At 32.0% G+C, this 16104-nt stretch overlaps 1 protein-coding gene across 1 annotated transcript; it reads right to left on the minus strand.

Moving 5' to 3' along the window:
- Positions 1 to 1468: 1468 nt before the first annotated feature.
- On the minus strand, positions 1469 to 15680 carry cpb (F-actin-capping protein subunit beta). Its single transcript, XM_089243500.1, has 7 exons — positions 15487 to 15680; positions 13036 to 13125; positions 12070 to 12191; positions 9727 to 9982; positions 7047 to 7163; positions 5181 to 5246; positions 1469 to 2248 (listed from the first exon to the last, which is right to left on the minus strand). Exons 1-7 carry the CDS (start codon positions 15487 to 15489, stop codon positions 2072 to 2074), a joined length of 831 nt encoding a protein of 276 aa, XP_089099626.1. The 5' UTR covers positions 15490 to 15680; the 3' UTR covers positions 1469 to 2071.
- Between the last annotated feature and the right edge of the window lie 424 nt (positions 15681 to 16104).

Raw genomic sequence — 16104 nt, forward strand, 5'->3', positions numbered from 1 at the left:
TCCGCCAAACAATATTGTATAAATAAATAAATAAAATGGTTTCCATTCAAGAATGGGTAGATTTTTCCTGATTTGGTTCTTGAAAGTAATATAAATGTTCAGAAGCATTTCAATGGATTAAAATTTGACTACTTTTGGTATAAGCTTTCCTTGATTTAGAATTGTAGTGCAGTCAGACCTTGGAACAAAATCACCTCTAGGAAGAAAATAAAAATGACTTCAAGGAATAAACCTAATTTACTTTATTCTAGCTTTAATAACTGACATTATAGGCTCAGTGACGTTAAAAGTGATAGACATTACACCAAGGTCTTACTGTAATTTATCTTTCTTATGCTGAACTAATGTTCAGTACAATTAAGCTAGGAGTCATCAATGCTTGGCCCTCAGCTTTTTTTTGGACATGACCTGTCGATCATTTTTTAGAAAATGGTTGAAAACATTGAAAGATGATTAATACTACAGTTAATGAAGAAAATAATTTCAGGATTTATGAAGGGAATAATTCTAGAATTAGTGAAAGAAATAATTCCTGAATGAATTGATGAAAATTCAGAATTAATGAAATAATTTTTGATTTTTAAAACAAATAATTCCAGAATTAGTAAAAAAATAACTTTTAAATCAATGAGAAATAGTTTACAATTTGTGACGTGATAGAAATTATTTTACAATTAGTAAAAGAATAACTGTGTAATCATTGAAAGAAATGATTTAAAAATATATTGGGAAGGAAATAATTTCATAATTACGGAAAAATAAATAATTACAGAATCATTTAAAGTGATTTTATATTAAAATTAATCAGTAATTATAGGAACTTTTCCAAAATTAGTCAAAAAAGTTATTTTCAGAAATAATTAAAAAAAATGATAATTAATAAAATAAATAATTGAAGAATGCAAAAGTCTTCAATTATTTTTGCCCGTTCAACTCAGGATGTTCATGTAAATGTGGATTATTCTTCCAATCATAAATTTCTCAGTGTGAGTTGGTGGCCCGTCAGGTTCATGGCCAATTTCAATTTGGCCCACAAAGTATGAAAGGTTGAAGACCCACGACTTAAGCCAATGAACTCTTAAATTGTCAAACGCTCTGCTTCCTATTGTACCTTTCTTTAGCTTCAGGTGCCAGTTAACCAAAATACTTGTATTTTTTCGTTATGCATATATAGATATATTTTATCCTCTAGACTTCACCACTGATTGGCAATAGTTATCAACATCAAGTATAGCTTCATAATTATAGTCTAATAGTTGTACATTTACAAAATGCCACTGATAATATCTTTTCTGTTATCTGACAATTTTGATTATACAACATACACATGTGCCTATGAGTGTTGGATAATTGGGAGTTTACTATACTCCGATGACAGAACAAATTATTATATTCCCATTATTATACATGAAACCTTAGATCAATGATTATCAACTTTTTACTGGTTAAAAACCACTGCTATACATCATTTAAGATGTTAATTTAATTTATTCATTAGTTCACCCAAGAAAATTCCATTTCTTTTTCCTAGTTTATAGCTGTTCCACCAGCTATTTGGATGGAAAATAAAGTTGAAAACATCAGTTCCGAGTCCTTTCCAGGAATCACATGAACTTTTGGCTTTATCTTTTTAATACTACATTTTCTTAATTTATAGATGGCTTTATATAAGTTAAACAAAGCATAATAAATACAACATACATTAAAAAAACAAAACGTTTGGAATTTTTTTTTTTATACAAGTTTTCACAGAACCAACCAACCACATTGAGTGGGAAAATAACAGGAAACATCGGACTATATCATCACTATAATCAATTGATTGACTGACACAAATTAACATAATTGTACAAAAAAAAAACTAAATTAGTAAAAAGTTTAGAAATACAAAGCATAAAAATAAGCCCACGATAAGAATTAGCCAAAAAAAGTCTTATCATAAATATGTTGTGTCATCAGATCTTCGAGGACACATACACATCTGCATGTACATGAACTGATTGAAAGGGGCTCAGCAGCAGAGCGCAGGTGCAAAACAACCGCATGTGCTTCTAGTTTACAACAATGCAGTCTAGTCTTTATCGCCTTTAGCTTGTCTCTTCTGAAGTGCCTTCGCAAGGTCATTCCTTAGGTCAGCTTGTTGTCTCTGCTCAGATAATGATTGCACTGATCGCAGTCCATTCACAATGTCTTTGGTTTTTCCAAAATATATTTCATTCAATGTATTCCTAATCTTGTTTTCCATTTCCTGATACAGAATAAAGAGAAGAATATCAATACGATCAGTACTCTGAACCAAGTGCATTTTTTTTTTGCAAAGTGCATTAGAAAACTCTAACTCAAAAATCATAACAGGGGTTTAAAGCACAAGGGATATAAAACTCATATACTTAACATTGCACTTATACCCCTTGTGCTTTTGATCCCCACACACATAACAAAAACATAATACATAGAAAAAGGATGCACTGCAGTGATTCAACTTTAATTGCAAGTCCTCATTTATAGTGTTTATCATCAGAAGTCTCATGTATTTATTTTAAAAACTGAAAAAATAATTAAATACTCTAGAAAATTAAAAAAAAAGTTTTTACAGCTATTTCAGCTATGCTCAAAAAATGCTATTTACTGAAAAATTCCAGTAAATATGCGTGACTCTGGAAAATGACTACAGAAAAAAAATCTGTAGAGTGGAACTAGCATTGTACATGCACTAAGCATGTAGTTTTGTGAGGCGTGTAAGAGGTCCTGTTCATCGGCCCTTGGCCTCTTTTCCATACTTCCCAGTACTTAAAGTTATCATTACTTTCATGATGTTGTCCACCTGTTAAAAACTCACCCTTCAAAATATCCTTGAGGCAGAATATTCAGACCCTGAAAGCTTTCTAAAATACCAGTAATACAGAAGAAAAAAGGTCTGTGGAAAAAAAAGAATTTATCTGGCTTTACGCAAAGTGTTGACTTTTAACATGATATGGAGCAACAAATTCCCATTCATCTGTTTAACCTTGTGCAGAGCATGAAAGTATTTAAGCCTTTCCACCCCCACTTCTTTATAATTATATTTGTGCTCAGGTGAAGACAAAATATCAATATTGAAACCGTGATAGCAAAAAGAAAAACTGCAGTTATGAATTTTCAAAATAATGTATATGTTGAAACTGATAAAATTCTACACAGACAACTTAAACTTGTCAATACTTGGCAAGAAAAATATATACAAGGTGGTTATAAAATAACTTTGCCAATAAATGATGCAAAAATCAACAAATGTGAATGAAATTTAAGAAATGCCATATTCACTTGCATATAGGACAAGATATGATGTTAGAGATCAAAATAAGAAAAAATATTTATTAATTCACTCCTTATTTTGTTTATTCACAAGTATTAGCATGATATTTTTAGGGCAAAGCGACATAAATTCAGGATAATGTATGTCAGAGTATTATTGCACAGAGGGAATTTCTGAATAAATTCTGCGGTGCTCACACAAATGGTGTACCAAAATACTGTGGGTGCATATACAATCCAGCTCTGATGCCACTGTTGGGTCCCTGTGTCTGGCCTAGGGCTCTGAATCAAACAAGGTCCAAAAAGTACTAAAATCTTTCACAAAATCTGAAAATTATGTCTTCCATAAATTTTGAATTTTCATTTATTCTGAAATTCTCTCTCTCTCATTAGCTTTCAATTATTTTTTATTAATTTCCAATTATTGTTCTCTTTGATTCGATCTAACTTTTTCATCAATAATGAAATTCAATAGTTCATTAGTTCTGCTGTTATTTCTTAAGTTACTGCATTTTCTTCTGTATGTTCTGTGGATTATGTGTTAAAAAGAATACATTGAAAAATGCAGATCATCTACCGCTGCGGACAATCTGCAGAAAATGATGTTATCAGCCTGATGAGTCTGAATGTGACGGTTTTTGATTAAACTGGTTTTTTTTTTTTTTTAAATAATGCTATTGTTTCGTAAATGAATTTCAATTAACGTACCAATAGATTGATTATTGAAACAAGTTTCTATTATCATTATTTTTTAATCCTGCAGATAATACATCGCCACAGATTATAAGTTGCTTTCTTTTTTCTCTTTTTTTTCGCAGGTGGGTAATAAAAATGCGTCACAGTGGATTATATGCAGGAAAATATGGGGTAATCCCTTTTTTGTCTTTTATGGAGAGATATTTTTTGTTTACGTAGTCACTCACGCATATAGGATGGCCTAAGTTTTTGAATAAGCGAAAGTTGAACAAAAACCTCGTCTTATGCACAAGTAAATATGATAAATAAGTATTGCAGATTATGCATTCGAAAAGAAGATAAAAACAAAAACCAATCTCTTACAGTCACAGCAACAAGATTTCAATAAATTCTAATGGCAACACTCACTTTTATCCATTGCAAAATTATTGACTCAATAAAAGTTCATGAATGATGTTGAAACTGTGTCTGTAACACCATAAACGCTGGTGCAGAACGAAGACAAAGAAAAAATATCACTTCTTGAGGAATTCCCAACAGAGCGGATAGCACATCAACTACTTAGTGAGATTTTTCAAGTCTGCATCCTGCACCAGCATTTATGGTGTTAGACACTGTTTCAATGTCATTCATGAACTTTTACTGAGCCGATCATTCTGCAATGAGTAAAAGTGTTGCCATTAAAAATTTTTGAAATTTAGTTGCTGTAACCTTAATTGCGAAAGATAGGTTTTTGTTTTCCATCTCATTCTTGAGCACAAACTCAGAAACACCTATATCTCGAATTTCATTTGTATTTATTAATTTTTGCAGCCGTTAAGGTGGGTCGTATATTCACAGAGTTATTTTATGACCACCCTGTACATTAGGGGAAAGGTGATGGTTAAAAAAAGTCATACTGCAGCTTTAAATGTGATAAAGGGACCTAAAGTTAACAAATAAGCTGCAGCTTCTAAAAGGAAAATTATAGTGCAGTAACTGTATTATATATCAAATTTCAGAAGACAAAGATGGTATGCAATGTAATTTTATATTTAGGTTCTAAAGTTAGTTTCTAGCAGTGATTTTGGTATAACACTGTACTAATGAGAGAGAGGCTACTGTAAGTCAAAATTTCTAAATACTACATGCACATAACCTATTTACATAATTCTAATAATTTTCCCCTACACATTATATATACTACTTACTTCAACCATACGCCCAATATTTGCAATATGAGGGCTTGCTTCATTTACCACGGAATCGCCTTCAATCTAAAAAAGCAATAAACAGAGAAACAAAGGAAAATATGTTTATCACAGACTTGTACATTGTTAAATGTTTGAATTCTAAGTTGAAAATGAAGCTTTAAGCATCGCAAATGATTAATAAAACCAAGATATTTTTAGTCCCCAGATTGAAAATTAAAGTTTAATATATGCTATGATACATTGTTTTAAAATTTGCCAAGTAATGCCATTACACTACTGTACAGCCTTGGCCTGTCATCATGCAATTTATTACTATTCCATGCCAATATACAGGGTGCATAGTAAACAAGGGGTGGGGTATGACATTTTACTGGCGAACCGTTGATCCTACAGGCATACTTCCAATTAGTAAAAGTTTCCAAATAATGTGTATACTCAGATATGTCATTCATTTTTCAAGGGATTGTTTAGTTATTAAAATAAAAATGTTAACTTTTTATGCAGACACCCTGTGCTGCCAAAAAACCCAATCAGAAAGTTGTTGCCCAGTCTCTCCCGAATGCGAATAAAAATATCCCATATTTCTAAGTGCAATATTGACTGATATTCGAATTCAAAAAACGGAGGAAAGTTAGGGAAAAAACAGCATTGGATGTGATAAATGGTTATTTTATATGCTGTTTTTACCCACCTACTTCCCCCCTGTTTTGAATTTGAATACCTCATCGCACCTATGCAATCCCTTCGAACATGAATGAACTATCTGAGTACTAAACACATTATTTGGAGACTTTTTCTAATTGGAAATATACCTAAACGGTTTGCCAGAAAATACCATACCCCGTGTATGTATGTATGTATGTATATATATATATGAAAAAGGATGATACACACACTCAAAGTTTCAGTAATTTTTATACTGACAAGGAGATCAGCCTTGCGATTTTAAATTAGCAAATTACTGAAATTAAATAGCTAAAATAGTCAAACTGAAATTCAAACAAACATCAAATAAAATAAAAAGAAACAATGATTCACATGAGATACTCAAATTACTCATGATGTGGCATATTACTCTTGATAATACCAGATTCTAAAGCATAGGGAATTTCATTGGGCTGGGGAAGCACTACATATTGCAATATAATGCTTGTGAGTTATTAGTCTTTTTTTTATCATTTATTTCTAAGTTTTATTAATTTAATATCATAGAAATGAAAGCATTCAACTGAATAACAATCTCTTATATTTAGCAAAATCGGTTTTGTGACTGAATAACATTCCACATAGATTCCACTATTCCTTCCTGAAGTTCTTGCAGAAACCAACAGATATACTTGCTATGCACCTTTACACAGCTGCAATCCGTGTAAAAAAAGGTGTTTCCCCTGAATTCAGCCATGACTATTATTGTCTCCTCTAAGTTTGAAAAAACAACATAAACCATTGTTCAGGCAAACTTTTTTTAAATATTATTACAAAAAAAAACAACCACTAAGGTCGTTTCATTTTCTAAATATGCAGTTAAAAATAATTTCTCTCTTTTTAAATTACCTTAATTTAAAACAATTAATCATGATGGTCAACAATATTTGAAAAGTTTATACAACAATCAATGTTTTTCTAGCTTAATCCAGGTAAACATGTATGACATGAATAACACATATTGGATCACAATGGCATAAATCTCAAACATACTTAATATGCATATTAACTAAGATATGCATGATTCTTATACGTACAGCAAGTTTTCGATTTGTTTAAAAACATAATGCTAATAAAACAAATTTCCACAGCATTAATATGCAAATATATTAAAAAATTCAATTGAAATGTATAAAGCTTGCACAAGGAAAAATTTACCTGTCTTGTAAGACTTCCACCTAAATTCATTGTTCCGGAGCTTTGTTTATTTGTCTGTAGCCACAACATGACTGTTGAAGTCAATTTATAGTGTGCGCTCCTACCACTGGACTTCTCCTTCAAATTTAATAAAAGGGAAATTTTGAAAAATCATATTTTGAAAAACATATTATAAACTTTTGCTGCATAAAAGATTTAAATGGTATAAAATCACAAAAGTTTTGATTTGCCTCCATAAATATTTTTCCATTAAAAAATCATTTCTTATATGTGTATATTTGACATTAAGCCACACTCTGGCTGAAAATTAATGTTAGTAAAATTTTAGAGAAGATAAGTGCATCACTTTTTTTAATCGTTTCGTTTTTCAAAACGCCTTAAACACTGTCAACAAACATTCATAGCCACTTATTAAAAATGTTTTAGTGAGCTGTAAAACACAAATACACCCCTCAGTTTTCCCTTCTTCATCAGAGGCATATATATTCCTCCTACTGTAGGACTTCTTTGGTGGTATCACCATGGGCGGAGATACGGGGGGGGGGGGCATGGGAGGGCAATGCCCCCCCCCCCCCAGCATCAAAAGTGGATTCGACTGATCTAATGTATATATGAATTGACATCATCATCATCGTGCCCCACCCCCAGCAATAATGACGTTCCCCCCCCCCCAGACTTCCAAGTCAATCTCCGCCTATGTATCAAACAGGCAATAACTTGATAGGACAAGATCAGGAATCTTTAAAATCCCAAACAGAAGTGTTTACAGCATTAACAACGGGCCTTATATATACGGAAAGTGTTGGACCCCAAAGCAGAATATGCCGAAATGTGAGACGTACATCGCAGAACAACCAGTGCTGTTGCAGAACAATCTGGAAGAATTTTGAGAAAAGCGTAGAAAAACTCTATTATGTATACGTGAATTTTTAACGCAGAACATTTTCAGTCAGCTGAGGGCTCGTTGCAGAACATCGCAAAACATTCTGCTTTGGGGGTGTTGGACAAGATGCTTGTAGCCAACAGAAGTTTCAATGTAAATAGAGTGCAGATAGTTTTTGACCAGCCTAATGCACATTAGAAAGCATCAGATATAATGTTACTGAAGTGTGACTATTTCCACAACATTAAAAAAATTTTATTTAAACTCTGTTCCGCCATGTCAATTTTGAGAATATTAATGTTGAAGGGACTGGTATCCCAGGTCAATAAGATACTCGCCTAAAGTACCAAAAGATGTTTAAAAGTGTTGTGAGTTCGATACCCAGTTCGTCCTTGTCAGAAAAACTTTCCTGACATAGGGGTACAACAGAAATGGCAACATGACCGCAGAAAAATTTGCTACTGCAGGGAGTCCCCCATCAAGGGGTTAGCACACCAACCTCTTAATGAGTATAAAAAAGCAAGCCTGCCGTTCGGAATCAGCAGTAAATTGTAGATCCCTGTCTAATTAGCCCTCGTGTGCAGAAAATGACCATGGTGCGACAAAAATGGTCAAATGATTAATGCTGAATGTGAATGGGTCACACATTCAATGCACTATAAATAGTTTCTTGAAATCTTTATGAATTAAACAAAAAAATTTAGACGAATGCTTGCAAACCAGAGCCAACTAAATTTTTTAACAAGTTAATCAAAAAATGTTAATTTATACACTGCTCAACACTAATTTTATCAAATATATTTAAGGGAAATTTTGTGACGCTGATTTCGAATCTAGCATTGGTTTTGTTAGATTGGCTCTAGTTTTCAAGATAAACCATTAAAATTTCCTTAAGAACATTAATTTTTTTTTAGCAATGTCATTTACTGATTAATCAAAAATTTTAACTGAATATTTTTGTGACTACAATACTGATTGATGATATAAACATTTATTTTATTCATTTTGCACACTTATTCGCCAGATGTAAATAAATATAATAGATTAAGAAATTAAAGCTGTCCACTTGAAACAATTTAATACGCTGTATGTATTTGTGAAATCTTGGAATTTCTTCACTTGAATCTTGTTTTTTCTTTAATAATTATTTTAGGTTAATCACTGATTTCAAAACTACTCTTGCTTGTTTTCCTATAAAATTCTCTCAAATGATATTTGTGAGGGCAAGGGGTAGTTGATGGTCCAAATAAGAAAACAGCTGTTCACAGTGGAGACAACAAATTTTGGTCACATCTTTTAAAATTCCTATTAGTTTTGATTTGAAACTAAAATTGCCACTCTTCATTAACTTGAAAACTAGATGTATTTGAACTTGTATTTCCGTGCCAAAAAATTTGATCGAACTATTGATTCAATTATTTTTTATCATGATCATTTGTCTAGAATGTTATGCACAGGAGCGTACTTTATAAGACATCTAATCAGTTTTGTCAAACAAATCAAGTTAATTTGCAAACTTTTGATATAAATTTTAATCAGACTGATCAAGTCGATTAACTCAGCTAAAACTTTTAACTGTTAAAAAATTGATTGATTAACTGAACTTGATCAATCAGATCAGCCCTAATGTAAACATTTTTTTTTTTTTACTATTTTTATTATACCAACCTCAACCATTAAGTTGGTAGTTCTAACTAATATATTTTTCTACTATGTTTCTTTTTCTTCATAACTATCTATAACATATGTGCATAAAGAATTTCAACTTTATTGAATGATAAAGAAGTATACACATACTTGTACTTCCACAACATGAATAGAATCCCAGCACCCTTTAATTTTCTTGGACCCATCACCAGCTTTCTTGATCAAGATAACTCCAGCAAAACCATGCTCTAAATCCCACAAATAAACAGACGAAACACCTCCTTCAAAATACATTTCTCTGTACTGGTCAAAAGCTTCATTTGCTTCAATTTCTAATTTCCGAAGTCGCTCTGATGGCATAGCGCCATCTTCCAGGGGAGGGTCATAGGTATTGCTCCATGGAGATCTGAAAGAAATGAGATTATTTAGGAATCTTACTGAAAATTTCATGTAGGCTAATGTATTTACGTATCAAAAGCTAACATTAACACTAGAAAGACGGGTCACGAGAGTATACCTCGAAAGACTTCCATAAGGTCAAGATGACTTCCATAGTTTTGCTATTTTAGGATACGTTAATGTTTCAAATCACGGTATGTCATTTTTAAAACATAAATAGTTATAAAACAAAAAACACAGGGTGCAACCACTATCCTATTAATATATTTTGTTTTTATCTAGCACTCAAAGCATTTTGTACAAATCACCTCTCTCTATACACATTTGCTGCACACTGGCGTTTTGCATTGCATACAAGATTGAAGTGTTTTATTGACTATGCAATTCCTTCTCACTTGGCATTTCTGTCATTTTCTGTTTCCATCAATAGGTGTTTTACATATTATCACATTTTGAATTGTAGTTTTCAAGTTGAAATACTCAGCACAGAGTTCTTCACATAACTGCCATATGTAAGTTCATATGTACTCCGAGTGATTTTTTCCTGTGACTTGTTTGTACAAAATCCAAGCATTTATCGCTGACATATCCGAAATGTTAGAAAATGCATGCATTGGCCAGTGACAACTTCCAGTCTTGGTCGTGTATAATCGCACCATTTTATCCACGATGTTGACTCCATATTTAGTTTCGTTATTACAGGCAACTGTTTCTGGGGTCTTTTTTTCGACAAGGTATCATTTCTCACAATTTTACGTTTCTTACTTCTCAATGGCGTTCTATTTTGTACAAATTGATGCACCGTTGGAGAAATAAGTTTATTCTGATTTAAATCTTCGTCATCAGAACTCCTACTTGCTTCTCCACAGTTCGGCATAGGGAAGATCTCATGCTCTTAAGCACATTCATCATCACTGCTTCCAGAGTTTCTCTCATATAATCTTTGCAACTCCTGGAGTATTTCTTCTTCAGTAAATATAAGTTTTCTTGCCATTTCTAAACTATTTGAAATGATCACACATTCAAATTTTCTATGTCCCAGGACAAACAATTTATCGGATAATATGGAAAGAATGCTTGACAAAAACCAAAAATTACATACCTGCTGACTGACACTTGCAGATAATAGGGGGAAAGAAAGGTCATACGGAAGGTCAAATGCAAAAAAAAAGACTTTCAGAAGGATTATAACCTACTTAGAAATCAATTGTGACGATGACAGTAGTATTTACCGCATAATTGTGCTAGGATATAAGGAAGGGTCAAAATAACCCCCTTCCATCTTTTTAGTGTTAATTTGGCTAAGAATAAATAAATAATAGATTATTGTTCTTCTATAGCATAGCATCACTGAAAATTAATATGATTTATGTTGGTGTAAGACTTTACATAAAGAGAACTTTTTTTATAAATCATGAAAATCTTTACAGAAAGATTTGGTATTTGTAACATAAGCAGTTACTTGAATCATACTGAGGGAGGTATAGGACTGTATACCTGTTCAAAATACAGTGAAACCTCGCTGCAACGATACTCGATATAATGATAAATCTCTCTACAATATTTTTTCAAGTCTTGTTTGAAAATGTTGAAATTCTAATGTTAAACTGCTTGCTACCTATCAATATAACAAAAATCCCTCTCAAAACAATATTTTTTGTTGGTCCACAGAGTATCATTATATTGAGGTTTCGCAGTACTTTCAACATAAACTCCTTCACCATTAAAAAGTTACATTTTTGTTTCCGATCATTCCAAATTATTATCCACCAACTGAAGATTCTGCTACCTCATTGAAGGCAGTTTGACTGTTGTGGCCTTTGTATATGTACTAACTAAAATTCATAAAATGTCCAACAATATTTTCCTTTTATTTCACCTTCTGTTCCTTCAGTTTAGACATATTAATGAAAAAAAATTTCCCTGTACATTTTCTGGACTTGCCCATGTCCAGCTCAATAATTTGCATGGAAAAAAATTAAACAATGCATGTTTCGTTGAGACTTAATTCAAAAGACTCAATAAAAATTTAGCTCAGCTTGAAATGATTTGTCAATATGATCATGCATCTAACATTTAAAAAGCTGTTCATACCTGTAAGAGTCCCCATCTCGATTATAATCACATAACAAATAATCTTTCCCAATAGTTTTATCACGAGCAATTTTCAGAGGCTGATCTACCGATGACAAAAGATCTTCACAAAGCTCTGGCACCTAAAAGAGAATCCCCTCAATTAGAATTGAAATAATTCAGTCATTCTAAAAAAATTGCCTTGATGGATTTTCTTGGTACAGAAATAATCAGAATGAAGTGCTCACCAACAAGCATATTTTCATTTGAATACATATTTGAAAACAAAAAATAAATTCACTATCAAATCAATATACTGTATGTACAAAACAACATTTTACTTTATGCAGCTGACTTCCATAAAATAACTATGCTATTCTTTGTTTGACCATGGCTTTTTTTTAGTGAATAGGCTATTTATTACTTTGCTATGAATAAAGAAGTTGAAAAAATGTGAAGTAAATATATTTTGAAAGGGAAATGCAGCTGGGGTGCGCCATCATGTCCTATAGATTTAACCTTTATTTACCAGCCGAATTCAGATGCATATTGAGATTTTTATCATTTTTTTTATTTTATTTCCCCTTCTGTTTAGACATATTAATGAAAAAAAATTTCCCTGTATATTTTCTGGACTTGCCCATGTCCATAGAAACATTAAAACTAAAAACAGAAAAAAATTAAATTTTATTCTTCCTTAAAAATAGGCGATTTAAAAAAATTAAATTAATTGTATATGTGTTGAAATGATTGAAATTTTTGTTTTCTTTCATGAACAAAAACATTTTTTTTCGAGTAATAAAAACAATGTTCTTGATTGGGAACATCGGCTGTTAAAAGGTCAATTGCATGAATAATTAAAATAATTAACTAATACATATCCAGTAGATAAGAAATTTTAAAAAATTATCAGAACCACAAAAAAAAATACAGTGATTGTAACAAGTAAATTAATTTAGGTGTTTGATGTGCATTTTTCATACTTACTAAGTCAATCAAATCACTTAGATTTTTCTCAATCTGTTGAGGAGGGAGACGCCTCATCAAATCTAAGGCACAATCTAGCTGCTGTTCAGTCTAAATGGTGAGATAGAAAAAAGTACCCAGCATTAGATTAACATACAATAACAATTCAAAATTATATCACTTCTTTAAAGGAAACATAAAAACCAGTATTGAGAAGGTATAACCAGAAGTTATGCTTTCTCAATTCAAATCGAAAAAATTTATATAATAATACATCATTTTTCTATTCTATGTGATGTGTTAGAATTAGGTAATGTTTCCTAATTCACATTCTTCCTGTTCTTGAAATTTTTTCTTTGACCAATAGAAAAAACCATTGCTATTTTACAACACTTTTTATTGAAGAGTTTTAACGTGTGGCTAAGATCTCTACCCTATACTGTTTGTAACCTCTCTGAGATAATACCAAATCGCTACACAAAATATAAGTAAAAGAAATTTTGTTTCTATACTAAGTTTGAGACTACAAAAAGACCGGATACAAGAAAAACAATTAAAAATGTAGCAAATACAGTAAGTATGCTAATACTGCTTTCTTGTCTTTTTTATTAAAGTACCTATAAATAAACCAAAATTTAAATAATTTTTTATTGCGTTTTAGGATAATTAAAGTCTTTCGCTAATCCAAGGTAGCCTCAGTCCCATCAACCTCAGATCATCAAGACTCTACTAAACAGTAGATTAGGTATCTGCAACCCCATGCTCGCGAGCACCACAGTGCTCCCTGAATTACCCAGATTGCTCGATGCTCATATTGGATTTCATGTTCGTGAGCACTTGATCAACATTTCAATTGAAACATCTAGTACAAACTGCATTGAAAGATTGAAATCATTCTGATTTCATGCATTTGATTCGTATGTTAAACTTGCTGTAAGGGTGCTCTTCTTTTGCTGATGGGTACAGGCAGTGTTTGCAAATGGAAAAAGTTGAAGACCTCTGCAGTAGACTCTGGACTATCCAGCCTAATGCAAAAGGACAGGCCGGATAACAAAAAAGCCAGATAAACTGGAATTCTATAGATGTTCTCTTCCTACCCCCTCACATACCATTAAAAATCACCCTTTTTATTTAAAACACACTCTTATTCATATGTTCTGCTGTAATAAGCCCTTGGCTGCCTAGAAATGTTCTGCAATAAAAAATTACCATAATAGAGTTGTTTACATTTATCTTAAAATTTCTCCAGTGTTCTACAGCAGCAGCACTGATTTCAACATATTCTGCTTTGGGGTTCATTATGTACTGTGAGTTTTAAAAATTTAATTCAGGAGAAGGAAGTCCATGTATGAAAATATTGCATATATTTCAACATAAATTTTATAATGTTTAACTTAATTGCAGGAAACACAAAATCATGTAGGCTACAATATGAATATGCACACACTTTAAAAATAAACAAAATACAGTGAAACCTTGCTACAAATATGCTAGATATAATGATAAACCCCTCTACGTAGTGGTATTTTTTCAAAATCTTGTTTGAATTCCCCTATAGCCTCTGATGCATCTCTATAACAATATTTTTTAACATTTTAAAATTGAAATAATATTTTTTGAGACTTCACTCGAAATATCCTTCGATATATTTGTAAGAACTTGTCACATATTTTAGTTCTTCCAGACATCTAACAATACTGGTATTTGGCACTACTTGATCACTGAAAGTGCTGATTAAGTTTTCGGTATCGCTACTTTTTATAAGATATACCAAAGTCTATTGCAAATGAACCTTTTTACAGGAGCAATACATCCAATCAAATTTTATCAACTGATTTAAAAATTTTTGAGCAGAATGAATGCAAAAAGTGAATGTTTTTGGTGGTACTAACTGTGCCGATTTAGAAAATACACCAAAATATACGTCTGTATAATATCATTATAAAGACCTCTGTATAACTGATAATCCCTCAACATCCTCAGCTATATTTTTTTCTTGGTTCGCAGAATATCGTTATATCAAGGTTTCACTGTATTAATGTAGACAAATATAATTTAAACTTATTTCGCTCTTCACTGACAAATGATTGCATGAATTGATTACATTTGGAATGTATCGACAAAGTTAATTCTCATTTCTATCACAGAGAATTATTATTATAGTTACTTAACTAAGCTGGATATTCGAGTCTACTGTACTTTTTAAAATAGCGTAATGATGTACCTACATAAGCAACATAGGGTAAACAACCGGTATGTGTTGACATTACATGAATCGAATAATCATAAATTGAGACAACAAAACTGAGATGATAAGTCATGGATTTATTCTCTATCAGTTTAATGTCATGTGTTTAATATAAACAAATTTATTTCCGATTGAGATTGAATCATTCAAACAGTAATCAGTCATTATCGAGAGAAATTGAACCTCCCCCACACACTTGAAACTTATTGATGATTGATACTCACCATGTTTGTGATAATTCCGATTCTACAGGAATGTATTTCTTTTGCTACAAAAAGAAGGTTCGTTACATAAACATTTAAAAAAATAATAATAATTAGGGGGGGATGCGATTCCGGGTGTATCCGCGAGAAAATAATAATAATTTTTTCCAGTTCTTGTGAAATTGATGATGATAATTTACACACCTCCTTTACCCCCTTCTTCTTCTCTTCTTCTTCTTCTTCAATTATACAGGGCTTTATGCCTTCGGGCCATCCCCTGTTAGAGAAAGAAACTTCCACAAGAGCATAGAATATGTTATAAAAATGTACTAACGAAAGAGCTTTCAACAATCACAGAACACATATAAATTTCAGCAATTTCCATTCTTCCTTCTTCTTCAGAAGGGTATGAAAAAAAGAAAAAAAAAAAAAACACAAACCAGACGAAACAAACGCAGATGGAGATGTTATATGAGATGGAGAAGAAGTCTTCAGGCTTAGGGGACGATGCTAAGCCGCTTTAAAATGATATGATGACATAGGGTCCCTGGATGAGTGTGTGGTAACAAAAAATGAAACCAAACAACCAAGGTAGAAAAGGACAAAAAACCAAACGAGAGAAAGAAAGAGGGGGAGAGA

Source organism: Pholcus phalangioides, unplaced genomic scaffold (genome assembly GCF_987345545.1).
Source record: "Pholcus phalangioides strain wild (caught in Gottingen) unplaced genomic scaffold, Ppha-v1.0 ptg000015l_1, whole genome shotgun sequence".
NCBI classification, from domain to species: domain Eukaryota; kingdom Metazoa; phylum Arthropoda; class Arachnida; order Araneae; family Pholcidae; genus Pholcus; species Pholcus phalangioides.

What these genes read in the sequence shown, in the direction of transcription:
- cpb (XM_089243500.1), bottom strand. An exon ending in GTGGAAGTCTTACAAGACAG is followed by an intron (nt 5,247 to 7,046) that starts GTAAATTTTTCC and finishes TTGCTTTTTTAG; the next exon opens with ATTGAAGGCGATTCCGTGGT. An exon ending in ATATTGGGCGTATGGTTGAA is followed by an intron (nt 2,249 to 5,180) that starts GTAAGTAGTATA and finishes ATTCTGTATCAG; the next exon opens with GAAATGGAAAACAAGATTAG.